General features: G+C 40.1%; 1 protein-coding gene across 4 annotated transcripts; it reads left to right on the forward strand.

Annotated features, from left to right (window-relative positions):
• The first annotated feature begins 4792 nt into the window (after nt 1–4792).
• Nucleotides 4793–27978, forward strand: LOC136440860 (large neutral amino acids transporter small subunit 4-like). 4 transcript variants are annotated; one of them, XM_066437017.1, is made up of 13 exons: nt 4793–4961; nt 8730–8917; nt 18919–19170; nt 19613–19785; nt 20341–20486; nt 20872–21020; nt 22062–22223; nt 23585–23599; nt 24128–24299; nt 24717–24861; nt 25049–25122; nt 25489–25612; nt 26022–27978. In XM_066437017.1, the coding sequence occupies exons 2-13, from the start codon at nt 8758–8760 to the stop codon at nt 26232–26234; spliced, it is 1785 nt and encodes a 594-aa protein (XP_066293114.1). In that variant the 5' UTR covers nt 4793–4961; nt 8730–8757; the 3' UTR covers nt 26235–27978. The 4 variants fall into 4 exon arrangements, with proteins under 4 accessions (XP_066293114.1, XP_066293106.1, XP_066293130.1 ...); XM_066437009.1 differs by having other exon boundaries at nt 4794–4961; nt 8727–8917; XM_066437026.1 differs by having other exon boundaries at nt 4795–4961; nt 8727–8917; nt 22077–22223.
• Nucleotides 27979–27986: the final 8 nt, after the last annotated feature.

Genomic DNA, 27986 nt, shown 5'->3' on the forward strand with positions numbered 1-27986 from the left:
GTCGCCAACGTTGTGTAAATACAGTGGTTTTCCTTGCTATTCAAGCGTTTCAAGCGTTTCATCGCCCGTTGCCGGAGGCATGGACGGGAGCGAAAACAAGTGTCGTTTTACACTGCGGTCAGCGTTTTTACGCCATGGTCAGCGGAACAACACCTCACGGGTGTGAGTCATGGCTATTAACATAATGGTGATCGGGCGGTAGTAGAGACTGGGGGTCTAGTGGGGGTGTGGGGACTGTCGTAGTTTCATCTTACACTATGTAGTTACAGTGCCCACGAAACAAATCTCAGCGCGCACCGGTAGGACTAGCCTGGAATCCATACCCTCGGTGCCTCCCCGATATCTCTACGGCACTGTGAGTGACCCTCACCCGCCCAGACAGCTTAGGCCGCTCGGGGTGTTGTTTACGGCCTTGGATTAATTAGTTCGGCACCGACGGCGGCGGAAAAGTAGGAAGGCAGCCAGAGGTAGAAAGGCCATCAGAAACTGACTGGCCCGGTAAAACATCACTAAGCCGACCCTAGAGACTGGGACCAGGCTACGGTAGGACTGTAGACTGTGTTAAAAAAACGCCTGTAGTGCGATTGCTTCGTCATGACAAGGACTGAGGTTTTAGGGATATATTCTCCTCCTTGCTCATATCAAATATAGCGTTATATCATATATGTGTTTTTCTTGGACAACTACTTGTTTATGACCTTCACAAATACCCAGTGCACTTTCCAGGCACGGAAACAGATTTTATGATCATTTCGCTACATAACGCTCAAGGAATCAACTAAAGAGTGCAATAAAGGAGAAGACTGGTTGGAACCAATCGTTTTGCCTCGAACACGTTAAACAGCCTCATTACCCTACACATTGGGTACCTGCCTGTGGCACTGGCTGCAAATACACCTGATATTATTTTCTTCAGCCCCCTTCTTTTCTTTTCTGGATCGTCCCCAATAGGGGCGGGTGCGGGGCGGTACAGAGGCCCGTCTTCCGACAAGCTCTAAAAAAATACCAGATCGCCAGGGGCACAGACGGACACTGATAGATCACATACGGCCGTCCAAAAAACAACTTGTTTACCAGAAAGGAGCCCTTCGCCGTTGCTAGGCGGAGCCATGGCAACAGCGAGTTTAAATGGGTAGCACCAGCTGTTCAGCTGATCACTACTGCGCATGCCTGTTACTAACCTGTTTGCCCATCATCATGTCATGTAGTCCTTGCGGTAGCAGGGCGTAAATCAAATCCTAATAGACATTTCCCTGGTCAATTTGTGTTGATACGTGGACGGTCGTGGTTATCTGCAATCAGATCTGGGGATGAAAGATGGTGGGGTGATGTGTTCCGGACTGCATTGGTGCATGCGATTTCTGTCAGCTCGCACTCCCAAATGTCACAAAATGGAGGACTGTATAATAGAAAAACGTCACAATCCTTCTTTCCATTTTTCTCCCAAATAAATATCTTCCTGAAGGCTGTAGTGTGTATACTGTACAAGTCAGAAACATGAGAAAGCTTAGTCTAGCTACGCTGGCTATAGGGACAATAATTTGCCAGGGGGGTCTGGGCACCATGGCATAGGGGTTTCTTCGGCTGGCACCGTGATGGGAAAATGTTACCCTATTTTTGCCAAATTCTACTCTCCAAGCAGAGGAGGGGTTCCGGCAGGCCTTTGACGTGTGTTTAGGCGTTTTTGTCGGGCTTTCTACTTTGTCATTTTTTTGTGTATAGCCAACCCACACCTGTGACAAAGTAGAAAGCCCGACAAAAACGCCTAAAAACACGTCAAAAACCTGCCGGAACCCCTCCTCTGCTTGGAGAGTACCAAATTCTACAATCCACATCCCAGTAGAAAGGCCTGGTGCTTCTGCTAAGTTTACAACCCCTCTTAGTATGCATTTAATCTCCCAGTTTATATTGTCACCTCTTTGTCAGATGTACGTATGGAGAGCCGTATGGAGTTTTACCCAACTTTGGAGATATAATATACGGGGTCGCGCATAACATTACTGACTTCTATTTTGTGTTGTATGTTCTTGCTAACGTTACATTTGTCTGTGATCTACTTGGATTTTTATTTTCTTACACAGTCCTCCACCTTGTACATATCATGCAGGCTGGCCCTCCTAACTGATTGCGAGATATACAACGCCGTCAATCAAGGATGTCGATTGCGCAAGACACAAGCCCCTTCAAGGGTGTGCGGCGAAACGACGTCATCGCAATTGTATGTGTGCACCAAACGGTGTCAATGAGTCATTTTTTTCTCGCTTGAAACGGAAAAACGCTTTGTTTCTATTCAGTTACCTTTTCCAACACCCCGGTTCCTGCGGAAAGTTGTTCGTTATGACGTTACAGGTCTTAAACACAAAACTGTATCAATGAGTCAATTTTTTCTCGCAAAACTGGAAAAACGCTTTGTTTGTATCCATTTACCTTTTCAAACACCCCGGTTCCTGCGGAAACCTGTACGTACGTTACGGAAAGTTGTACGTAATACAGATCTTACGGCACTCCGAGCCCTGAAGCAGAAGTTAGGCTGTTACTGTTAGCCTGTTTATTGGGCTTTCTATTGTGTCAGGTTTTCTTTTTGTCCGCCATCCAAAGGAAAGAAAACCGTGGCAAAATAGAAAGGCCCACAAAAACGCATGTTTTCTAAAAGAATACGTCAGAAACAAGCCGGAGCCTAACCTCTGCCTGGAGAGTACAGTAGCGCCACGGATCATGCCTTTGACTGGCAGATGGTAAGCACACGTATCGTGCTGACGGTTACTGATGCACACGGAATCATAAATCACGCACAAACCTAGTGGTCTATTTCCCCAGGCATTGTAACGGAAGACATGGACAGGTATAGTCTGACTCGATCACACCACCAAAAGAAAAGCATATCATTAGACGAGAATGTGCAGACATGGCAAAAACAGAAATATCGTTGCTAACGACTATGTTGCACCCGGCAAGAAAATATGTATGGAAAAATATCTCAAATTTTCCATCTAGCGAGGGCATGGATGGTGTCAATGGGTGAAAATGTTGTCCCCATTTTCGATGTGATGATTTGAAAACATGTTTTCTGAGGGACGGGAATATCTATAGATGAGAAAAACACGTTATTGCTAGGGGTCCGGAGTCACGCCATGTACATGTCACGACCTCGTGTCGCAACAAGTAGCCAAGTGTCCATAGCCAAGTGTCCATACCACTACTAAACATCAACATACGACATACAAACGTTTGAAATGGCTATGTTGAAATAACGTTAGAAGCTTACTTTTTGCAAAATGAAATTTGTGACACATAGATTTCGAATTCTTTACTCAAGAGAATTTGAAAGAATAAAACTATCTAATGTACTTTCCTAGTGCGAAACGCACATGCAACTGATGTCGTAACAACTTATTGCGTCATATATGCGTCATCAAATACTATGTGAAATATTTGACTTCCAAAACGGTACTATACTACATGTCCTCATAGCCTCCGTGTACAGCTGTGATGTTGAATAGCGAGCATTGTCACACTAGAAAGTCTAATGCCGGTGTTACATGTTTTTCTACTGGCAGAATATGCCACTGCCACGCTATGCCAATGCCTTGATACTGAGTGTACTGTTTCTATATCTATAATTCATAAAGACGACAATGTTTAGTCTCTTTTTGGGAAGGAGACGACAATGTTTAGTCTCTTTCTGTGGCTTCTTCTTATATACCCCGACGTTTCTTTCCACCGGTGCAACAAACGGGGCATATGAACAGAAGGTCACAATTGTCCCAACCAACATCTGCTTGGAGAGTAATTGTCTTTCGAATTCTGTCGATGGCGAAACAGGACTTCTCAACGATTTTAAATACTGACTTTAGAGTAAGACTCTGGTGCTTGGAATATAACTTAATATAACTTTCTATGTTTATAAAAAATGATCATTTTACATGTTTGATAATGGCTATCATGTGGATGCCAAATTCACCGTTTTGGCTGAACACCATATGACGCAGAGTCTACAGGCAGTCCATATAACTGTAATCGCTAGACATGTGCATTACAGCCGAGGCAGGGTGCCCTTTAAATTTAGCTCCATACTGTGACATGTACGCACATGTTCCGAAAGTTTTATGGCCTCAGGTTTGGATAGCTATAGCCACGAGCTTCGCCCAACAGAGCTGAATTTCCGAGCCGACTAGAACCGGATTTCAAGTGTCCGGCCGGGTACGGGCGAATTTGGTGAACGTGGCTTTCAGCATGAGTTCGTTTAGTGTCGTTCCTGCCAACGTATAAGTAATTTTCGACCAGGGACACATAGAAGAAAAGCCTGAAATAAGAGAATTTTGACAGAAGTTTAGTGTACAAAATTTAATGGATAGATGTTTGATAGCCACCTCTGGCTTGAGCAAGAATCCAGCGCCCTCCCCTTGATCAGAACACCACTAGCACGCTTTAGAACAACATTCGACGCAGTCGACCTATTTGTTCAAATACATACTTCCCATTTTTCTTTAGCCTATTGTGACAGCAACAACAACATCAACAGGAAACAATTTTCTATAGAACCTCATCATAAGTTGTTTTTCACACTCCTCTTTGAAAAGCACGACTTGCGCAATCCACGGGCCAGGCCCCGTCGCTGCACCGAGTCCGTGCGGGGGCGTCATAAAGGCCGGGTCTGTCATGGGACACACATTGGTTAGCCTTACATGCGATTACGATTTAAGCCCTCCTATTGGTCAATCGGGACGACGCCCACAAATTCAACCAATCAGATCGCAGACTTCAGTTGTCAGCTGTGAATATAAATTAGGAGGGTTACATCAGCGCCGGCGGTAGCGTATGTCCCGTCCAGTGCCTTGTAGGAGCCCACTTGCCTACTGCAAGTCTGAGTGCCGGACGAAGGGAGTCGAACGGTGTCTTCGACAGGGAAAGGAAAGCGGCCTCATACTGAAGGAGAATTTTGTTGCCATTACTATTTTAAGGTAAGGAAATCCTTTATTTTTCACCGCTTTTCAGTAGTATTTCAGCGAATTGTAGACCGGTATGCTTACAGTTACAGGGGCGATCATATGGTGAAATCGTGTGCACTAGCGATGTGAACATAGGATCCAATGTCCTTGATAGGATCGAAACTCGTACACCTCTGGTGTGGAGTGGAGTAGAGTAGAGTACTGACATTTCAACAGCCAGGTCCATTAGATACCTTCGTTTCACATTTTTCTATCAGATCTAAACCTTACTTATATTTTATACCGCTACCGGTGCCAGTGGCGCTGTCAGTCCAGCTAGCCGGGTGACTGACACTCGTCAGTATGAAAAATGGCGGGCGATTCGGGGAGGGAGCCATTTTTCAAGACCCTCACTGAAGTAGTAATTTCCGCTAACGATCTATTATCTACAGACCTCTGGAAACAATTTGTACGAGCATCAAGCCTTTTGGGTAGCCAGTAGAGTAGTAGGTATTTCTAACAGTTAGAGGACAGCGTTGTCCCGTAACTATATCGGAGGGTGCCAGTCCCGTCTATTGTCCAGAGGGAAGGTAGATACCTTTTTATCTGCTCCCTTCCTTTGTATATTCTGTTGTGTACAGGGCACAGGGAAGGGTTCTCGCTTATCAAGCTTTGCTTTAGATAAAGGGGGGCAAAGGCGGCCTACTATTTGCACCAAATAGGACATTTGTGCACAACCTTTGGCTGGATATAATGGTTATATTTCAAGTTGTTTGTGCCATACACGCTATCTGGGTTACGGTTGCATCACCACAAAACCTTCATGTAGTGAGTGAGAGAACCGTACGTTTGAAAATCTGTCGAAAAATATGCTTTTAAAGACGCAGATTTAGACAGTATGTTGGGACATATGGGGTCAGAAAAGAGCACGTGTGCGGTAGAGGAGAAATGGTTCGAGGGTCTCTGACTCATCATGTGAGTTGATTTCGACATCACGGTGAAATGGAGTAGGAAGTACGTGGGTGAAACGTGACAGGGTGTTCCCTTCACCTTCTCACGTTACAACGTAAGCACGGTAACTGGGACATGCTGGACAGTGTATTCTACATTCCCGTCCACTTAGCATCCAGTCGATAGTTTTTGGTTTAAAGATTTAGGCAGATTTAGTATGCGGTATTTGTTCGTGGATTGGGAATCGTAAGTTGGGCGCGTAAAATGAACCCGGTAAACCGCAGTGCCAGTAGACCGGCCCTCCCGGCGATATGATGCAAGAGGCGGCCAAAGCTATTGAACCGTGAAACTGTAAACCTTGTTATTCACAAAAGGACTATGCGTCTAGCGTCAAGGAGAGTCAGGTTGTCAGTGCAAGGAGGCTTTTTAAACCTCCTTGGTCAGTGTTAGGTGTCGCTACAAGCTCGCACCGGTATTCGATCCACGGGTACTTCAAAAAGTCATTGTTCAGAACAGATGAATTGCAATAAGATGGAAATCTTGTCAATGTTACGTTAAAACTTAACATCCATATGCAGCGGCGAAGCTTTGAAGTACAAAGTAGATCGTGAAGAAATTTGTGCTTTGCTAAAAACCAGAAGTTGGCTAGATTTGTCTGTATTTTCCCCTCGAACGTTTTCTGTTTTAATGTGAACTGCTGTCTTAATTTACTTGACTTCATAGGCATATACTTATAGGAAAGATAACTTCAATTGTTAAACTTTGGAAGAGGACAGAAATTCTACAGTTTGCGTTGGTTTTAAACCTTCTTACTTTTATATAAACGTAATAGAAACCTCTGGATCCGACGACAAGCAAAAATCTAGGTCAGTTATTAGTACAGCCAGGCTCAGACCGACCACTTGCGGCGCCAAGGGAGATCTCCTAACGCTGCCCGAACTGAAAAACAAGTACGTCATCCTTATGAATATTAATGACCAGCTGGCAGTCAGCTGGTGAGCACGATAAGGCCTGACGGCTTCCCCCAACAACGCCCGTGGCAGTCCCACAACGTACTTCCCCTTTTTATCCAGACTTGAGCTACCTTATCTGAGCTCCTAGGTCCAGCAAAAGAAAGGAGCTTGCGTGCGACCGGCTTTTCCGGGCTCTAGTCAATAAAAATGTTGAAGTTCGGTGGAGACAGTAGATTGGGGGACTGCACAGTCTTATGAATTCCCTATGTGTCAGTTTGAGTTTTTGCCAACCATTGCCTTGAACCAGACTTCAAGCTATCTGACTTATTGCCAAAATGTTTTTAAATGTTTTCCTGCTTTTGTCGAAATGCCAGTGCAATGATTTTAGAAAGTATCTGTGAAAGAAGTCAACATGTTTTTTTAGACACAAAGCTCTTGAAAATGCAGTCACCTAGAGATATGAATAATTGACCTCTGGTTATTATATACTAGTATATATATATACTAGTATATACAAGAAAATGAGTATAGGACTGGAGACTCCGAGAGTTGCTTTTTTTAGGAAAGACAACGTGACTAACCTTGGACTAACCAAGGGTGTTGACATTAAACCTCCTTGACATAACTAAGGAGTCTACTACTATAGCCATAAGAAAAGAACACAGCCAAAGACGGTTGTTGCTAAGGGGTTTGCTGATCCAGCTAGTTTTAGCATAAGCAAATGACTATAGGACTGAAAATTTTCTATTTGAGGATGGCTACGCTACAGAATTTATGAGTCTACTACCATAAGAGAAGAGAACCTAGCCGCATGTTGTTGAAGGGTTTTGCTGACCCAGCTAGTTTTGAGATCACAAAAGGAGGCACAAAAACACATCCATCACCCTGATAGGTACATTGTGCAGTCAGCAGCAAAATAACAGCTGTTTTCAGTCCAAAGGACACAATCTACATGGTGCATTTTATGGTTAGATGGTAAACAAAGATTGATATGGTATTTTTAGGAGAACATATTGCTTGATATAAAAATGTAAAAATTTGCTTTTTTGATCTTCTGTTTGAATTTAAAACTCATGAAATGAATATGTTTCCTTCAAGCCATCTGAAACTTTTTAACGCCAATTATTTTATTTCGGACATTACCTGTGCTATCTGGAAAAAACAACTATTAATGCTAATTAAGGGAGTTGGTCCCCTAACAGGTTAGTTTGCATATGGTAATAAAGGAAGCCTTTGATATGCATTTATTAGTAGTAGGAGCAAACTACATTTCATTGCTCAAAGGCGAAAGACCGAAATCTCAGTTAGTAGTACTGTTGTACATGATGCATTTGAAAAGATAACATCACTAGTTTTAAAGGAGGTGTTAGAACACATGGAACAAGTCCCCAGTTGACTTGCGTTTGAGCATTATCAAATTGGGCATGTCGCAACATCACCATATGTATGCCACACGCCAATGTAAGCTGTGTGTTGATTGGTTGCCTTGGGCAATGGCTCAGGCAGGTGGGCTTTAAAGACAAAAGACCTTTGAAAGTTTCAGATAACCAGACAGTTTCACCTGTTCAGTTGTGTAGTGAAGAAAAAAACACAGGTAAAAGAAGCAAAAAAGCAGTTTACAATACAGTTACTCTCCATGCAGAGGTTAGGCTACATCCTGTTTTGGATATTGTTTCAAGCGTTTTTATCCGGCTTTTTATTTCTTAAGGTATTCTTACGAAAGTCCGCCAGCCAAACGCCTAAAAAGACGTCCAAAAGCCTAGCCTCTGTTTGGAGGGTACCATACAGTGAGTCTGACTGTTACCTTAGTTTTCTGAAGCTTGGTTTCTCAAATCAGCTTCCTGTGTACCAACAATAGAAGTGACTGTAGCAAATAATCTTTTCTTTGTTTCAGGAGTTGATAGGAAGGAAAAAAAACGACAAGGATGGCACCGTGTCTGTTTACCGCGCAGCGGAGACGCTACTGGCTCATCATCACTGCCATTATCGAGAACCTTCTCTTCTCGGCTGTCCTTCTTGGCTGGGGGTCTCTCGTCCTCATGCTCAAGAAGGAAGGGATTTACCTGGAGCTCTGCTCTGGCCATGGTAAGAAACAACTTTTCTTGGATTCTAACTAGACGTGCGGAAATACCTTACAAGTCTTAATGAAGATTCTCCTATACTGAGGAGAAACATGTACGAATTAGAAATTAAGACTTTGTCCAAAATCATGTCAACCTTAACAATGTTTTGTATGAGTAGGACGTGTACAAAACTGGCCAAGAAGACCACTCAAGGGACCAGGTCTATGTGGACAGGTGGTCTCAAAAGAAAAGGTTCTTAATCATTAATGCTTGTGTCAATGGGAAAAAATCATCCAAGGGACCACCAAAAATTATTAGAATGGCCAGGTAATCTTACTGTAGAAGTGGTTACTTGTACTGTAGTACATGTTGTATTCGTCTTCAATGCTAAAACTAGTCATGTTTCTTTGTATAAGAGTTTTGTGGGAGTGGTTCAGTATTGGGTCTGGAGGCTACTGGACTAAAATTTCCCTTTACTTAGGAAGTTTATGTTGTCTCTTTGTGGTCGTTGCATAGCTTGTAACAGAAGGTGTTTATAAAATTCATAGTCATTACAATCTCAAAGACATTGTAAAGAAAAAGACTGTTGGAAGTGTCCTCATCATTGAAAAAGGTGGGGGCATGTTCGGACAGGGAACCCCGATGACTCGCTATTCAAACTTCTCAGGTAGCATTCTTTCCCAGACATGCTGAAACCTGATTGGCCGACGTGTTGTTTCGACAAAGAACACACCTTGCTTGCAGTGACAATCACCTCCTTGTATGCCCACACTCAAGACGGTCAGATCTTCACCAAATAAGGAAGTCGTTGAATATTCATAGAGCAAAAGCTGCTACTCTCAGCGGTCCTTGGTGGTAAGCATTGAAAGGGGGACTGAGTAATCCACCACAGTGAAGTTGATTTTTTTGTGGGTACAGATTTGGATTACTGTTTGTTCTGTGGTCTCTTTTGTCGCACAGCAAGGCAACAAATGACCTTTACATATAAAAGGCCACATGCTAATGGTGAAACTGGTTCACCTGAGTATATAGTCAATAGATGCTAAGAATATGAGTCTCTGGGGTATTGAAAAGAAAGCCTAGCCTGAGCTTCTTATTTTTTGTGGTTTCATAGATTTCAGTAGGTTAAGAAAAGCATAAGTGAAGGAACTCTGAGTTTTTCGTATGTAGATATAGAGATTTTGTTGGTTGTGAAACTTGTGATACTTATAGGTCTCTTTGTCTATTCAGATTTCTCCTACTAATTTCTGTTTTCTTGTAAAAAAATTGTATCTTATGGGGTGTAGAGAGGAATTACTAGTAGTACATGTAGTAGATCTACTGGCACCTCACTTTGACCAAAAGTCTGATTCTCTGGCTAGCTTGCTAGCAGATGATCAACATTATGCTTTTGTTGTAAATCTTATCTTTGCATGTCATTGTAATTGAAAATTTCTGGTTACTTGTGTTAGCTTGGCATCAAGCATTGGTTTACTTCCCATCAGTAACTAGGCATGCCGTATTTGTTTGTGGTTTCTTGCCAACCCAAGGGGAAAAATCTTGATTCTGTTGCTTCCCAGGCTTAACAATGCAAACACTGGCCATAGATACAGTACAACATTTGACAAACCTTGTCCTATCTTGGTACCAGTTGTCTTTTAGGTGGCCTTGGGGTCAGCCTTGTTTTTCCCCCAGTAGATTTGTACGGTACCTGTACATGTGCCAAATTTTAGATTGATGTTTTACAGAGGCCTAGATGTGGGGACAGTGGCTAACGGAAAAACAAGCCTAGCCCCCAGGTTATATTTTTGGTTATCAATTTCAGCCACTGGTGGCAACTGTAACTAAAATAGATATCTAACACTTTGGTCCAAAATACAGTACTGCCAAACTGTTTTTCTCAACAAAATTCCCTTCTAAAGAAACTGAGGCTCCAATTTAAAACCCCTCCAGGTAATTCAATCCCGCTTGGTGTTTTCAGAAAAGATGTTGCTGATACTGCAATTTTTCATGCACACCTGATTTCATGCCTGAGGGACTAATTTCTGGCCGTCAATTAGAGGGAGGCTCAGCCTGTGAAAAACAACTCTCAATCTTCTCTCCTGTATGGCAGAGACCAGAGACATTATGCATAATGAGCCTCAGAGTGAGGCTGTTATTCTCCACTGGCCAGGGCTGTTGCTGGGCAGATTTGGGTCTAAATAGATAGGGAGGATGTGTAAGGGTTTACCAGTAAACCAGTACAGGTTGTTGATATTTACGGAAAATTAGAAATACACCATTTTTTTATTCTCTAAGGTTGCAAATGCTAAAGGTTTTTAAGGCAAATAATTTTGCTTTTCTTGTTGGAATTTGAAATGAATATTATGCTATCTTTTCCATAAATGGTATTCCCATTGTTGGACTTTCTTTTGAGATTAGAGTTTTTTTGGAACAGAATCCCTGAGAGGATAGAAATAAAGGGACTGTTTGCTTATGTTGTGAAAACCTGGGGCTGGGAGGTAATTTGTGGCAACTGGTTATCAATATGGACAAGGACATTCTAATATGGCAAAACCATTGTTGTACATCAAACAAGAGTCTAGAGATGATCTTCTGAGTACTGTTTTGTACCAACAGCCAAGATTACCTGTGTTATGAGACGTGATATGGGATTAATGGGAACTGCAGCCAGAAAAAGTCAAAGAACAAATCACAAAATGATTTAGAGTTTATCCAGGTGGCTAGTAGATGGTTGTTATCTTGGACGTTATACTTGATGACGTCCAAAACATCTCTCACAAGTTTCATTTTTCCTCTAGTTGTTTTTCATTTTTTTTTTTTTTTTTTTTTTTTCAAAGCTTTATTCAAAATACTCAAAATACAATACATACAAAAAATACAGATTTAACAGTTCACAGTTCACAAATTGGACAGTACATGCTTGCATGTTCTATTGTTTCTGTTGTTTACCAGATTGAAAAGTAAATTGACTTCTGATTTAAAAATGCTGAATATGTCTATTGGTATGTACTTGTCACTGTTTCTGTTATTGCACCAGTTTCTAAATATGACTTTCTTTGCAATGCATATAAGTAAATTGATTGTTACATATATTTCAGATGTGTTATAGGGGTGGTTTGTTTTATATCCCAGTACAATTTCTATCAGGCTTACTTCTATAGTACACTTAAAACATTTATATATCACATTACAAAAGTTTTTCCAGAATGTTGTGAGACATTTACACGTTAAGAAAAGATGCTTGTAATCCTCAACACAGCTACATATATTACATTTGCTCGACATATTTTTCCAAACACACAAAAGTTTTCCACAAGGTAGTATTTCGTGTAGTATTTTATAATTAGTTTGTGACATATGTGTTCCCAATATGGGATTTATCTGGTTCTGCCATATGTTTTTCCAGTTGAACTTACACTCAAAAAACATTTCCCATTTCTTTTCCACATATGGTGACATAAATTTTTGTTGAACAACATTTTGATATAAATCAGAGGTTTTAATAGTGTCTACAGTTTTCACCTTTTTCGCAGAAAGCACATACAAAGTGGGCAATGCTTCACTTTTCTTACTGGATACATTACAAGTCCCACATTTCCACTGTCTAGGTATAGCTTGTTTTAAAGTCAGGAGCTCACAAGCCCAGTTTCGCTTTATTTTCAACTTCTGAAAACAGGTCTTATCTGCTAGAAGTTTACCATTATGCAGTATGTCTTTTATATATATAAAACCAGATTTAATCCAATGGGGGTAAAACAAGGGTTTACCTTGTGATAATACATGTCTATTCCCCCAGATAACCTGGTTTTGAATGTTCTCTGTTGTATGTGGCTTTGTACAAACAGCATTTGCATTTTGCCAAGCAGCAATGATCTGTTTGTAAAAGATAGGTAACTCACTCAAGTGCTTTTCTTCAATCCAATTCATTTCAAAAACTAGATTCACACTTCCCATTACTGCTGAGAGAAAGTGAGAAGGTATATGTCTCCAAGAGCCACTACCATTACATATTCGTTTGGCCCATGAGGCAAGTAGGGCATCCTTTACACTGTATATATCCAGCATTCGAAGCCCACCTTGGTCGTAATTTCCAACCAATGTTTTTCTTTTTCTTTTATCTCCTTTTCCACTCCACACAAAGTTGAAAAAAGCAGTGTTTAATTCTTTCAATATAGACAAGGGTGCTGGCATTACATTCATGATATATGTTACTTTAGCCGCTGCTAATGATTTTACAATGGTAATTTTTCCAAAAAGTGTAAGATTTCTTTGTCGCCAGGTGTTAAGTATTGTCTTTATCTGTTTCACTTTGTCTTCCCAGTTTAATTTTATTAAACTCTTACTACAATGACCAAAGTACACACCCAGTGATTTTATTGGTGTTAACGGCCATGTAATTCCCCCTATGTCCTTCTTTTTTGTCTTCCATGTGCCTATCCACAATCCTTTTGTCTTGGCTTTATTTAGAATGGGTCCAGCAACACTTGAGAATGACCTAAGACATCTAAGTGCTTCATGTAGTGATTCCTCTGTTGATAAGAATACTGTAGTGTCGTCAGCTACTTGGCAGAGTTTTATCTCTTCTTCATTCACTTTTATACCCTTAATGTTACTATTGGTTTGCATACTATAAAATAAGATTTCTGCCACAAGTAAAAAAAGCAAGGCACTTAAGGGGCATCCTTGTCTTATACCTCTCTGAATTTGAAAGCTAGCTGTTTTCCACCCGTTGTTAATAACTGAAGCTAGGCAGTCAGTGTAGATAATTTTGACCCATTGTATAAAGTTGGGGCCAAAATTGAACTTCTCTAAGACCTTAAACATAAAATTATGTTCCACACAATCGAAAGCTTTTTCAAAATCTAAAAATAACACCATTCCTTGTAGATTTTTAGTGTCACAGAAATCAATTATATCTTGTATTAATCTAACGTTTTGTCCTATAAATCTCCCTTTAATGTAGGCACATTGATCCTTGTTAATTAGGTTTTCTAGATGGGGTTTAATCCTATTAGCCAAGATAAAGGCTAGGATTTTATAATCAGTATTTAATAGGCTTATCGGTCTCCAATTGGTAAGTGTTTCTGGGTCTCCATTTTTAAATATTAGTCTTAGCATGGCTTTTCTGAAAGACTGTGGCAACTTGCCTTCATTGAGTGCCCAGCAGATAACAGAGTGCACTAAACTTCCTATTGAAGGCCAAAAGAGCTTATAAAATTCAGGTGGTAATCCATCACATCCAGGGGTTTTACCTAGTTTCATACCTAATACAGCTTCTTCACAATCCTGCAATGTAATTGGTTTGTCACACCTTTCTTTTTCTTCATCAGATAGTGTTTTCTGAATATTGACTGAAGTGAGATAGTTCTCAATTTTATCATCAGGTACATTTTTGGAGGAGTATAGCGTTTGATAAAAACTTCTACATTCCTTTAGTATTTCTACCTGGTCGTGTATTTTCCCATTTTCTAATGAGGTTATACAGTTTTGACTTGGTTTTTTGTTTTCTAAATTTAGGAAGTACTTTGTAGGCTTTTCTCCTTCTGTAATGTATTTTGTCTTTGCTCTTATCTGCTGTCCTTTTGCCTTTTCCTGAATAATACTTTCTAACTGTGTTTTAACATTCTCATATTCAGTCAGGGTTTGGGGATTTAAGTCAGTATCTAACTTTTGTTCTAATCTTTTTAGTCTATTTTCTAGTTCCTTTTCTAGTTTGTTTCTCTCTTTATTTTTATGCTTGGACCAGCTTATAGATAGTTCTTTTATCTTCATTTTACATATTTCCCATATCATGTCAGGTGTATAATGTTTCAGTTCTTCTTTTGTATCATCAATGACCTTTTCTATTTCTTGCTTATATCCTGGATCCGTTAAAAGGTTAACATTTAGTTTCCAGAATCCATTTCCTCTTGGTGCTTCTCTGCTGTGCAAATTAATAAACACAGCACTATGGTCGCTACATATGCTAGCATAATGGTCAGCCTCAAAAACATCTGCAACCAGAGTGCTTGAGACAAACCAGTAGTCAAGTCTACATGCTATAAGAGGTGTTTTTTGTCTCCATGTGAAACTTTTATCCATCGGGTGTAGATGGCGAAAAATGTCTATAAGATCAAAATGGGAGCAAAGGTCTCTCAAGGATTCATTTTGTTGTTTTTCATGCCTAGACAAGCTGTCAGTCGTGACTCCAGTCCAGAGACAAAACTCTACACTTTTGTTTACCTACGATAACATCTACCTTTCAGCTGCCCAGTATTGCCCATAGCGAGATAAGCAGCAGTCCAGGCCAGTGTTGTTGTTTGCACTGCCCACAGCCCTCCCCCTGAGTTGACCAATGGCCTGACAGAAACCCACAGGGTAATCACACCTGTTGGAATTAAGAGTACTCCAGTCTGTGGGCCTCTCCGGAGTCACTCACCTTTCAACACAAAGATTACAAACTGACTTCTTGTTTGCTTTTAGAGGTAACAGACCCTTCAAGATCTTAAAAACATCTTTTTAGACATTCCTTTGTATCCCATAGTCACTAATACAGTATATCGATAAAGTTGAGTTTCTGTACTCTTTTGTGTTTGCTGCATCATGAGGTATATCATATATATTTTGAATAATAAATCGGAAAGAACCCCATCATCCCTTTGTTGAAAGTTTTCAAAGTTGGCATCTTGATTTAAATACCACATAACAAGGGTATGTTTGTTTGAAAACAGTTGTCCTGCATTTTAGCTCTTTGGAAATACCTTCTCTGTGCTGCCTAACCCCATATCCAATGCAAATTCAGTGTCAAACGGCTAACTTGGCATGCTGAATGTTAAATTTTATTGAATTTCTTCAAGTCCAGCAAACTTGGCAAAGCTGAGGGAAGATATTTTGATTGTAAAAATAAATGCAAGACAGAAGTTTCTTAGCAGTAGGGTTTTCGTAGGTTATTTGATTGATACAGGATAGCCTTGACAGAATAATTAGTTTTTCCTCAAGCCCTTGTGAAACTGCCCTAGGTCATATTTCTTTCCTGACAGGACTAAGGGACAGTTTGTTTCTCCACGGGATGTAAATGGTTAACCCCAGGGATAATCCAATCTTGTTTATCTCCTGCCAGTTTGACTACTGACAGATAGGCACATGCATGTTGTAGAGAGTTGTACGAGAAGAGTAGTAGAGTTTTGGTTTGATCTGCTTGGAGATTAGAGTTTTCAGTTAGTTAGGAATTTTTCTACAGTAAGGCCACACCAATTTAATTTCGATTTAAAAAGATAAAGCTAGATTTGAACATCAACATGAAAATAGACTCAGGGGAAGTCTGTATCCTGGTACACACAGTTTCAGGGAGCCAAATGCCTGTTTTCCTTCCATCCCCACTGTTTTCATGATGTGATCTTGCTAAAACTTTGCAAAGAAATGCTTGAGAAGCAACATATTAAATCCATGGCCTACATCTTTTCTGTAAGGCACTTGGATTGCCACAATGCTTGAATCCATACTTAACATTAAGACATTAAAAGAAAAGGTGTGGACTGAAGCATATTACTATTGGTATATCATATGGGTTGCATTTTATTTTTAAAGAGATATAAACAACCAAGGAAAGATTGGCTGAACCACAGAAAAAAAACAACAGAATTTTATCACAGATGTCTTTGAAATGCCAAGCTAGCCACCAACAATTGATGTCACACCTCAGGTATATTGGAGTACCCAGGTACTGAATTTCCTGTGGAGCCGTGGTGTGACAACACCTGACCAATCCCCTTCTTCGTAAACAATTTGATATTTAGTTATGCAGATCTGCTTCTGAGCCCCTACTCGCTCAAAGGAATGACCTGCACGCATTATGAAAGTAGGTCACATTGAGTGGCAGTTGGATCAGCATGTATTGAGCAATTTTTAAAAAATTGTTACATAGTGCCTTTTCTAGGGGTTTTGTTTCTCAAGAAGTTAGCTTCTGAACTAGAAACTGATATGTTAGTTTGGACAGGCCTGGCTGATAGGCCTTAGGGTAGAAAGAAAAAAGTTACCTGAATACCTGCTCAACCTAGGTCTATGTTGTAGAAGCAGAAAATGCATAATTTGATGTTAAAATGTTTTCTTTTTCTTTTTTTTTGAGACCAGTAAGTTCCAATTATGAATGACCAATTAACCACACATCACTTTCTACCTACCTGATTCTACATGACTGAACGAACTAGTGACCTGTACTGTCCATTAGTGAGCCTTCTAATGTCATTCCTAATTGCAAGTGATGGTAAATGATGTAGTGGCCTATTAAAGTTGTGTTTTAAAAAGGTGCATGCTGTGCTATATCATATGGAGTCATTTATGCTTTACCACACTGAAGTAGAAACCATGCTAGCCTGAGCTTTTCTTGATTACACATGGTTGTTGAATTATCTAAACTCCCAAACAGTGAAGCTGAATAAATGTACATCCTTTGATATTACAAAATGTAACGTAAAATCAAGCAAGACTTGTTTTTCTCTTGAACTCCTGGAGTGACATGTTTTCTTCACATCTTGAGATTTCCTTGACCCTTAGAAACAGCAAGACATGCTCCAAGGCATAAATCTGCAGTGACGTACTGTACTTGCTGGCAGTTCACCCCTCTATTCAGCTGTAGCCCTTCTGTGACGCTCCCCTACGGCTTCTTTATTTGTTAAAGCCACCCTCCAGCCTTCAAGCATAAGCATCTTTTGTTAGAACGAAATCCTAATGAAACCACATATTGACAATTCCTATATTTCAAATTGAATGCTTTATTGTCCCATCTGGTAGCTTTGTGTTATTCAAATGCAAATCTCGCAGGCTGTTTGTTATTCAAAGTAAAATTTCATGTCCACTGCCTGCTCTATGGAGGAATTAAAGAGATAATAAAGAGACCTCAAAAGAAGATACAGGAGACCACTAATTGATTATCCCCTAATACATATAAAGGCTAATTTTCTTAGGGCGGATAAAAATCCCTTCGGGGCCTAACATACCACCCGTAGGTTATGACGCAACTCAAGTACTGTAAACGCATTTAAGTTTGCGGTGATTCAATTTTGCTGTAGGAAGAAAAGGGAGTATTCACGGTGGTTTTTAGTTTGTGGTTGAAACAAGCTGGTAGGTGGGCCGAAGACAGATTAAGATTTTTTCTTGGTGGCTTAAGTTTTGCAGGGAAGGGGCTACTGTGAAAACTGCATGCATTTAAAGATCGCGAACTTAAATGCATTTACAGTAAATGGTTAGTAGAGGATCAAATCAGCAAGATTACTTCAGTCAAAGAAAAGAAACAGCACTGGTCCTCATTAGATGTCTCTGTAGTGAAAGAGACATCCAACAGAGAGATGCAATCACCTCATTTAACCTTTCTAACGATGAGCTAATGGGGACCCTGACATTTGGACAGAGTCTGCATCTTTATAGAATTCAAGAGCATCCTTAATCCTGTATAAATCCTTGTATCACGAAGCTGACAGAGAGACTCAGACATTTGTTGCAATTAGGTTTATCGTTGTCAACGGTTGTGTTGAAAGTAACTGGCATTTTCAGTGATGCCGGAATCAAAGGTTACAACCTTTGCTTCAGGGTCTGTCTTCAGACTAAACTATTCAGTTGAAGAGCTAGGGCTAAGTCAGTACAAAATGGAAATCTGTTAAAAAGCAACAAAAGGAACAGGCAGACTAGTCTAACTTTTAAATATCATAAAAAAGGAGACTCGTTTTTCATCTAATGATAATAAGGATCGCTGTTGCTATCATAGGATTCTCTACTCTGATTCCCAGACACAATTTACCTTCCAGTCACAGCCATTCTTGGCAACCAATTTGAGTCCTGTCACACGTCATACAACAATCTGTGCATTGCAGAAATTGTTGAGAGAAGAAGACCTTGAGATATTTTGGCTCTTGTGATTCCCAGCCTGCTTTAGAAACGAGAAAAGGAATTAAATATGTTTTACAGTAGAAAAGCAGTCACACTTCTTTTAAGACTCATTCAGTAGTGTAGTTCTTTTGAAAATAGGTAGAGGGCATTGTTAGTAACACTTTTACCATCTCTCTGCAGATACTGACTACCTCAACATCACCGATGCCAACATCACAGACAACATGACAGTTATTCTACCCATGGAAGAAGAAGGCTGTATTGCTCAGGATGAGAGACTGAACTTGGCCTACACCATTGGATCTTTCTTGCTCAGCGGAATGACCTTTCCTCTCGGGATGTTCATGGACAAGTTCGGGTCCCGAAACCTCAGGATGGCTGGCAGTGTCATGTTTGGATTATCCAGTGTATTATTTGCAATTGCAGCAAGAAGTGAGTGGGATTTTTTCTTTGCAAAGTTACATTGATTTTGCTACCTTAGTAACGTGATAAAACTTGAAAATCCAACACTGATTCCTTCAGTCAATGTACATAGAGAATAGTACACAAGTCATACAATACAATTTCGTGTCCTCAATTAAAAAAATCGTGAGCACATCATTCCCAATGTCCGAATTTGGTATTGGAATATTCGAAAGTCATGCATATATGGTGCAAGCATGAAGTGCGTGAGAATATTTGATGGAAGACCATGGGATAACGTAAAATACGGACCAGTCCGAAACACACATATCGAATGATATCATGTGTAACTTGCCAGGAATAACTAGCATGGGTTTATGGAAGCCCTAGTTAACTAGATAGGATGGCACCCAGGCTAAGGTATGATACATGTATATATAATAAGTCTTACGCTTGTTATTTTTCTTCTCAGCCAAGATGTCTATTCTCCTCTTCCCCGCGGTGTCGTTGAACGGCATGAGCGGGATTGTCCACGTCTTCACCGGGTTCCAAGTCACCAACCTGTTTGGTGACAAGCGAGGAACGATGATGAGCTTCTTTGTGGGCGCCTACGCATCCTCGGCTGTCGTCTTCCCAGCTATGAAGGTCAGTCTTGTGTTTTGTGTTAACAGATTAAAGTTGATTCCCACACCTTTTGGTGTATAGGGGCTTCCTTCATCTTCTACTATAGCCCTTGGGCCACTACAGTAGGGGACTAGTTCCAATGGTAGTGGAGTGTGTTCAACTCACATATTCCCTGCTTTCTCTGCTAATTAAAGCAGAGAAAGCAGTTTAAGTCTTTTGAACCATTGTCTCCCAACTTTTCGAATGCAAAATCATTAATGAAGACTCTATCCCCTAGGTCATTGCACCAGTTTTTTTCTGCTTTGTGTACTATCACGCTACTATGTAAATATGTGTTTTCCTTGACCTAGAATTCAAAGAACACAAACTTAAGCCGGAAGCACAACAATTACAGTGTCCAACAAGTTAGTGATCATAGAAGAGTTTGCTTTCAACGACATTTGCTTTGGACTTAAGAAATAGATGTTTTTTTTGCAAGAATGATTTGGTAACTTAGTACTATACTATATAAAATGAAATCACTTGATACTTGTAACTTTGACTCAAGATATAACCCTCCTTTGTTTTTCCTTGCAGGGTCTGTACGATCTGGGTATTCCCTTTGACACCCTGTTCTTCTGCTATGCTGGACTGATGGTCTTCGTCATCCTTAACTGCTACTTCAACGTGCCCAAGGAACCCATCCCTGGCCCTGAGGAGATGGACTTCAGAATCAAGTTCAGGTATGGTAAATCTTGAAACGTTCACTGGTTTTGTATTTTCAAGGTTTTCGTGAACCCATGTCACCATGATTGAATATGCATTTTTATTGTAGTACTACTGTAACTGTACAGTAGAATTTTGTTCAACCACGAACTTATAACACTGCGAAAGCCGACTTACTGCATCTACTGTAATATTAAGTCCCCGCTAAAATAAAGGAGTATACAGTAAGTCTTCATGTATGGGTACACTAGAAAGTACTTCTCCAGCTTTGTGTGTTTGATTTGTAAGAGACATTACTTAACAACATTTCATTCTTGTTGCATATTTGTAAAGTAGGTTTCCCTCAGGACACCAGGTTTTCCGATTCCTCACTCACCACTATTGTTGTGATTTTTTCTTCAGACCATTTGGCGTTCACCACAAGCTGACTGGGAAGCACTTCTATGGCATGGTGACCACCGTTGGCCGACGACTGAGCATCGACGAGAAGGGGGGACCGACCATGGCCTCTCACCTCAACCTGGAGATGGACTACAGCTCTGTGGACCATGGTGAGGGGTCAACTCTCTTTACTAGAATATCTGCAAGAAACTCAGGCTATTCAGTTGTACTTTAATCAAACTAAGGAAACAATGCCTTTAGTCAAATCTTGACGAATGAAGTCGAAACTTTAAAATATCAAGTCTCAGCTTGTCGAATATCAGGAATGTCAAGTCTCAACTCTTGTCATTTTCCTAATGTCACGGATAATGCCTTTAGCACAAATCTTGAATCCAGACATGCTTGATATAGAAGTAGTTGTAATTTTTCAATTAGATACTACTGATTTATTAATGAGCATCTATTGCATGCTGCTAATGTGTAATGATTCTTTTATGATTGTAGATGTAAGATGTATAATTTGTCTCAATGATATATGAACAATGATCCTCACACCACTTTCTCTCTGGCGTAACAACACAATGACACCATCTACTTACCTTCACCTCCGTTAATTCATTATGCATGACAATTTTCAAAAGAGCCAATCCTTACTCACTTCATTACTGCTTCCATCATTTTTCTACTCATAATTTGCCTTGATTATTTTCCTTTTACTAATTCCATCACCACGCAGTCAAACATATTTTTCTGGGTAGCACAAATCATGTTCGTCCAAGTAACCTTCCACCAACTGAAGTAGCCTTTAGCACCAAATTTGTATTTGGTACAAGGTTATGCAGTAGATGGAAGGTTAACCAAGTGTATTGAAAGATACACTTCCATGATCATTCAAAACAATTTGTCTCATTGTATCTAGTGGGGTATCGATTAGCTTATCTCCAAGCAGATCTACGGATAGCAAGACAGCATCCATGGGCCAGGTGGCCACCGGACATGCCGGAGATGGCTGGATATTATTTTGGCCCATGGCTTCTGTCTTGCTACTGGTAGATCTGTTTGGAGATTAGCTATTAGCTACAAACCAGAAACCTCTGTTTCACTACTGCATACTCTTATCCATGCTTGTGTTCTTTTTTTTTTTTCACCCTTCACACTAACACTGGCTCCCTTCTGGCACCTTTTTTTGTCGGCTTTGTTGCTGACATTAGCCCATCCTGTTGCAGCTATCCCGCCATTGTCCAAGAGTATCTGCACCATGGCGTTCTTTTGGAGCGTGGTCACCATGTGCATCGGTCAACTGAGACTCATCTTCTTCATTGGCGCGCTGAGTCAGATGTTAGGCAGAGTGTCGGGGGCAGACAGTTCCAAAGGTTGGTACTCGCACCTTTTGCATACTATGTACGTCAGAAGACTTGACAAGAATTTTCTCTGAGACCTGAAAGAAAAACTTTCTTAAGACATTTCTAAAGGAGTCGTCAACAAAATGTTCATGCATTTGCTACTACAAAAGGATACCAGTCTGATATACAGTCAAAACTGCCCACTAATATCTGGTCCATATGGACAGGTGGTCACTATAGACTTCTTTGCTTTTGTCAATGGAAAAAATTATCTATTCTAAGGGACCACCAAAAAGTGGTCACGTTGGCCAGGTGGTCACTAGTGCAGGTTTGAATGTACTCGTCAACTCTTCTGATTGTACATTTTTTTGTTGTACATGTAAATCAAAAAGAGGGAGGGGGGAATCTCAGCAGACTACTGTTTTGATTAACATGTGTTCACCTAGACCACATCTGTGTTTGCCTTTCTGTCCTAAATCAATCTTCCTTGTGTAACTACTGATATGCAGACAGGGCAACTCAAACAGACCTCACGTTAATTATATAAGAGAACTATGACATGAAAGATGCCGTCTTTCTATTACACACATGATGCCGGAATCTTGTTTACTCTTCCTCCACTTACAAATTACAGTTTCCTTTGGACTTTGTTCAATTCCTCTTTGCTTGACGCGTGGTCAATGACTTACTTTCTTGATTGCACCTGTCTGCTCTTGGATTCATGTGGGGAAAATCATAGAAGTCGGCTGCAAAAAAGTTTTCACTGCAAGTTTTATTTTTGTGGTTTTCATGGTGCCCTCACCACTGCGGATGCATGACACTGAATATGCGTTCCAATGTATTACTACTGTAATACAGAATTGTTTCAACTGCAAATTTTAAACAGTCTGCAAAAAAACTCCTTTTCTCCTTCTAAATATGGGAGTCTCAAAATAAATGGATTTACAGTACAAATGTATCTCCTCTTACATACAATGTATTTTCTTGAATCAGATGTACATTTGGCCTCACAATCATTGTTAACTTAAATTACAAACAAATGTCCTTAATTTTCATCATCTGAAAAACAATTGTAATGGTTAAAAAGCAGCACTAATTTTCTATGCACTTCACTGTTACTTACTGCTAAATAAACAGTAGTATGTTCTAACCACTCACATTCTGCTTTATCCTAAATGCACAAGCCAAGAATGAAATGTTTTTATGATCCCTTATTAATGGTGTATTGTGTGATGGTGGCTGTATTCATAACTGACTGCTTCTTGACTGTGTTCTTGAATGATCATGCTGTGGTGATTTCTTCATGCTTCAATCTAACCAGAAATGCATTACTTCTACACCCCCCCTCCACTATCTATGCTGCTACTTCTGGGCTTGGTGAAACTATAAAGGAGCCCAGTATATTGGTAGGTGAAGGGCTCAATCTTAACTTCTGCACTGACATATCACTTGCATGCACTATTTGACGTACACTGTAAAATGCTTTACTAGTATGTATTCTGTACAACTTACACCCCTTGCACTGTTTGCGGAAATTTCCAAGTATAAGTTCTTTGACAAACACCCTAAATCTAGCAATATTGCCGGTGATAAAATCAATGATAAGAATGCCCGGTCGTAAATGGCTTTTAGCTCTGTTAGAGTTACTAGTACCAGTAGTCAGTGGATGCTATCTTTTAGCATAAGCCAACAAATATCACAAAGCACAAAATTGAACTTTAAACAATTTTTGGTCCAGTATTTTCTTATTACAATGGAATTTAGACCTTGTTTGCAAAACTTACCCTGTAGCAAATCACAATCTTTAATACCACTGAGTGCTGATGTGTTTTCTTCTTTTCTGCACTTTTCTGTGTCAAATCTCTGCAAAAGACAAAATTGTTAAGAGTTAAACCTGACAGTCTAACCTTTTGTTTCCTTCCTGTTTCCCACAGTGAACATCTACACCTCCATCTTTGGTATGATCCAGATGGCGTGCATCCTCATGGCCCCCCTGATCGGCATCGTCCTCGACTGGAACACCAGGCCGAAGAAGTCCAAGGGTGCTAAAGAGGAGCTACTCGACGACACGTGCAATGGAAAGGGCAGCACCTCCAGTGAAAAAAGGTATTTCAGATCAGAGTTTCTGACATGATTATTCTGACTGTCAGTTATGTCTATGTCTATATAGATTAATCCAGACACCAAATGCCTTGAAAGGAGCCTGCATCGCATTTCACATAAAGTGTAATCAGTCGTTATAATTCCATCTAATTCCTAGCTGAGCTGCTGAAATTTGACATAAAGCATTATCGGTGCATTCTACACATGTAGCGTCTGAACATAGCATAAAGCAAAGCCACCTTGCCTGCTAGTATGAATATGTTGCCACTGCCTTTTTTAAATTCAGTGTACAGCGTTGAATGTAGACCCCCCCATGCAGCCCCCCTCAAAATTAAGATAAGACGTTTTAGCCATAAACTCTTGAGGAAAGTAAATGAAGATAAGCTCTATACTTAAAAGACCTTTCATCTGATTCTGCAGCGTCAACATAACCCTCAACAAGCAAAAACAACAACAGAAAGTCAAGTTGCAAAAGATCAGCAACGTGATGAAGGCCTTTGCTCTGACGAACGTCCTCATGATCTTCTTCGGTGTCACTGTCCTCATCCCAAGTCTGGAACTACAGGTAAGAAGACGTGGAAACTACTGCCAATCTTGAAATGTTTGCAACGGATTTGTTTTCGCAGTTTTCACAGTGATCTCCCCGCTGCGAATTCATGACACAGCAAATATGCATTTCCAATGTTTTTTGCTGATGAAACAAGGAAGCCACAACATTCACTGATGTTGTTATATGTTGCTTCTTCTTCCAGATCTTGACGTTTTTGCTTCACACACTCATCAGAGGGTTCATCCATTCAACTGTCGGTGCCATGTATGCCACTATGTAAGTGTCTGATCTATACATGTTCTTGTTAAATTGTAAGCATTTCTAACAAAATATCTGCCACTGCTGTATTAAAGCAAGGCAATTCTGATTTTTGCATTGCACAAACACTACTTTAGATTATGAATTAAAAGACACAATGTGCTAATTTTTCTGGTATTTTTAGGCACTTGATTGTTCGTGATAGCATACCATGTAAATGAACTTGAAGCTGGCAACAAAAGTGACCCATAACATTAACACGAAGATATAGGAAAATGCTCTAGAATGACAACTATACTATGCAAAGCGAGTGCTAGTGCTGAACATTGACTACCTAAATTGTTAGGAAAACGATAACTGACAAAGTTGTATTTTTTCCCTCAGGTATCATCACACCCACTTTGGCACATTGACAGGGTTGCAGTCGCTGATCTCTGCAGTATTCGCCTGTCTACAGTACCCCGTCTTCACCATCATCAACGGGCCTCTCAACGAGGACCCCTTCTGGGTATGTAGATTATTGCAATCTTGCTGTGAGGGACACAATCGCAAATACAGTCAAACCTGTACTAGTGACCACCTCTGCATAAGGACCACCTGGCCATTGTGGCCACTTCTTGGTGTCCCTTAGATTAGTTTTCCCATTGACTCAAGCATTTAAAGAATATTTTGTCTACACTACAATGTCTACTGTATACTTTGACCATTTTATCTTCATCTTTTCTACTTAGCCCCTTATTTTTGTTTGATTATTAGCAGTTTTGAGTTGTCGCTATAGACAGGTTTGAGTGTACACATCAGTCCATATTGTTTGTTTGTTTGTCACAATACAGTTGTCTTGCTTGAGTTTTCGATGCAGTAACAGAGCCGTATCCTGCAGAAATCTGACTCTATGTTTTCTTTTGCATCTTCTTCAGATGAACGTCGGCTTGCTGGTGCTCACATTCTTCAACTTCGGTCTGCCAGCTTACCTCTTCCTCTATGTCAAGAGACTAAAGGCTGAACCAGAGGTGGGCAAGCCAAAGACGTCAGTAGTATCAGTCGACCTCCCAAAGAACATGAGCTCGAAAACCCTCATAACGACGATAAAGGAAGAGGAACTCGACAACGACGACGTGTTCATGGCCTGAGGCGGTCGCGTACGGACAAAAGTCACGCTCTCGTAACCACGAGTTTGTTCGCTGTGTGACAAGCTGGACTCATTGCATAGTTGTGTCACAGTGTCTTGTACAAAGTTGAAGAGATTTGCAATCAAGAGCAAACTCCTGGTAATACGAGAACGCAAACCTTGTCAAGCCATGCTGGTTATGGTGTAACATTCGGTGTTTAGAAGTGTGAAACATTTACCACTAGAGGGGTGGAAAGGAAAGACTATGTGTAATATTCCTTCACAGTTGTAAAGAGACAGAGTTTAATTTTTAAGTGTGTGGAAACTTTTGCCATCCAGAAGATACCACGTAAAGCTAGGAACAGCTCTTAATTATTGAATTACATGTATACAAGTTTGGTGTTGTTAATTTGTTGTCAGGAAAGGATCTTCATTTCATCACAAGGTTTGGGGGTAAAGAACGAGTAGATCAAGAAGTAGTGGATATATGGTGCTGTTGAGAGCAATGAACAAACCCAAATGTGCAATACCATCTTTAGTTATTGCTGGATACATATACAAACATTTCTTTCAAGTATCATATATTGGTGGGGAATAAGTTACTATAAGTGTGTTACTATTCTCACAGAATGTATTTTTGGACACCTTGAATAGTGCAACATAGTCTTTTGTCCAAAGATAACTGCATTTCTTGTAGGCCATTATCACAAATATATTGTGACGATATATAAAACACATGGCAGTAAAGGATATTGAGTGTGAATGCAGTTAAGTGATTTTAGCTTCTGTTGAAGTACTGCTGTATATTAAGGGTTTTATAACTTTATATGTTTGTATGTTTAGGCATTGTCGTATCTAATTCTAAGGGATGGGTCTGACTTCCGAAGAAACTTAAAATAAGATGAAAAGACAACCCGTTGTTGTAGATTTGGGAGGCAGATGTGATACCAAAGCCTTTCTCTTTGTGTCAGATGTCTACAAGAATACATTCTTCTACACAAGAGTTTTTAAGATACTATAAAATCCAAAGAAATTGACAGAGGGATTTGATGAATACCAAAGTGATGGTATAGGTTTCAGAGGTGTTTAATTGCACGTTTGATGCACTTAATTTGTCTATCTGGTTTGTACCATAGATAGGAAGATATGAAGTGTTCACGGCAAACACCTTAGAAGAGTTAAGAAAGAAAGATGAAGTGTAGAAGTGGTGTTAATTGCTGTTCTTAAAGTTCTTAATAATATGATATCTTTGTAACTTAAATAGAAGCCTTACACTCTTTCAGGTTTCTCATTGTCCAACAGTGTAAGGTGATGTGTTTGCATCTTTAGATAACAAGAGTCTAGTATTGTAGCGTTACCTCTTTACAAGATCTTTTCTTAAGGTAGTAAGTTTCCTTTTTCTGACAAATTCTATATTTCGAAAAAGAACAAAAATATATATACTATTACCCTATTGATTGTTTAAGTGTCTGTGCAAATGATATTTATGATGCTGGCTTGTTTATAAAGGGTGAAAGAAGTTTTTATGCCAAACCACTGCTGTTGTAACGAAGTTACTTGGGTATAGTTTAACTGTGGTGTTGTGTACTATCTCACCTGTAAGCAGAGAAGTGGCAATGGCAGTATTTATGGAGCTGATAGATCCAGCCTAAGCACCAGCTAACGATGACATCAATGTTGATCATTGACAAATGAGGGGAGGTTGCCACCCTCCGAAGTATTGTATTGTAAAGTTTTCTGATTCTGATTAAATGGTCATAACTGAATTTTTTCT

This window comes from Branchiostoma lanceolatum, chromosome 1 (assembly GCF_035083965.1).
Source record: "Branchiostoma lanceolatum isolate klBraLanc5 chromosome 1, klBraLanc5.hap2, whole genome shotgun sequence".
Taxonomy (NCBI): Eukaryota; Metazoa; Chordata; class Leptocardii; order Amphioxiformes; family Branchiostomatidae; genus Branchiostoma; species Branchiostoma lanceolatum.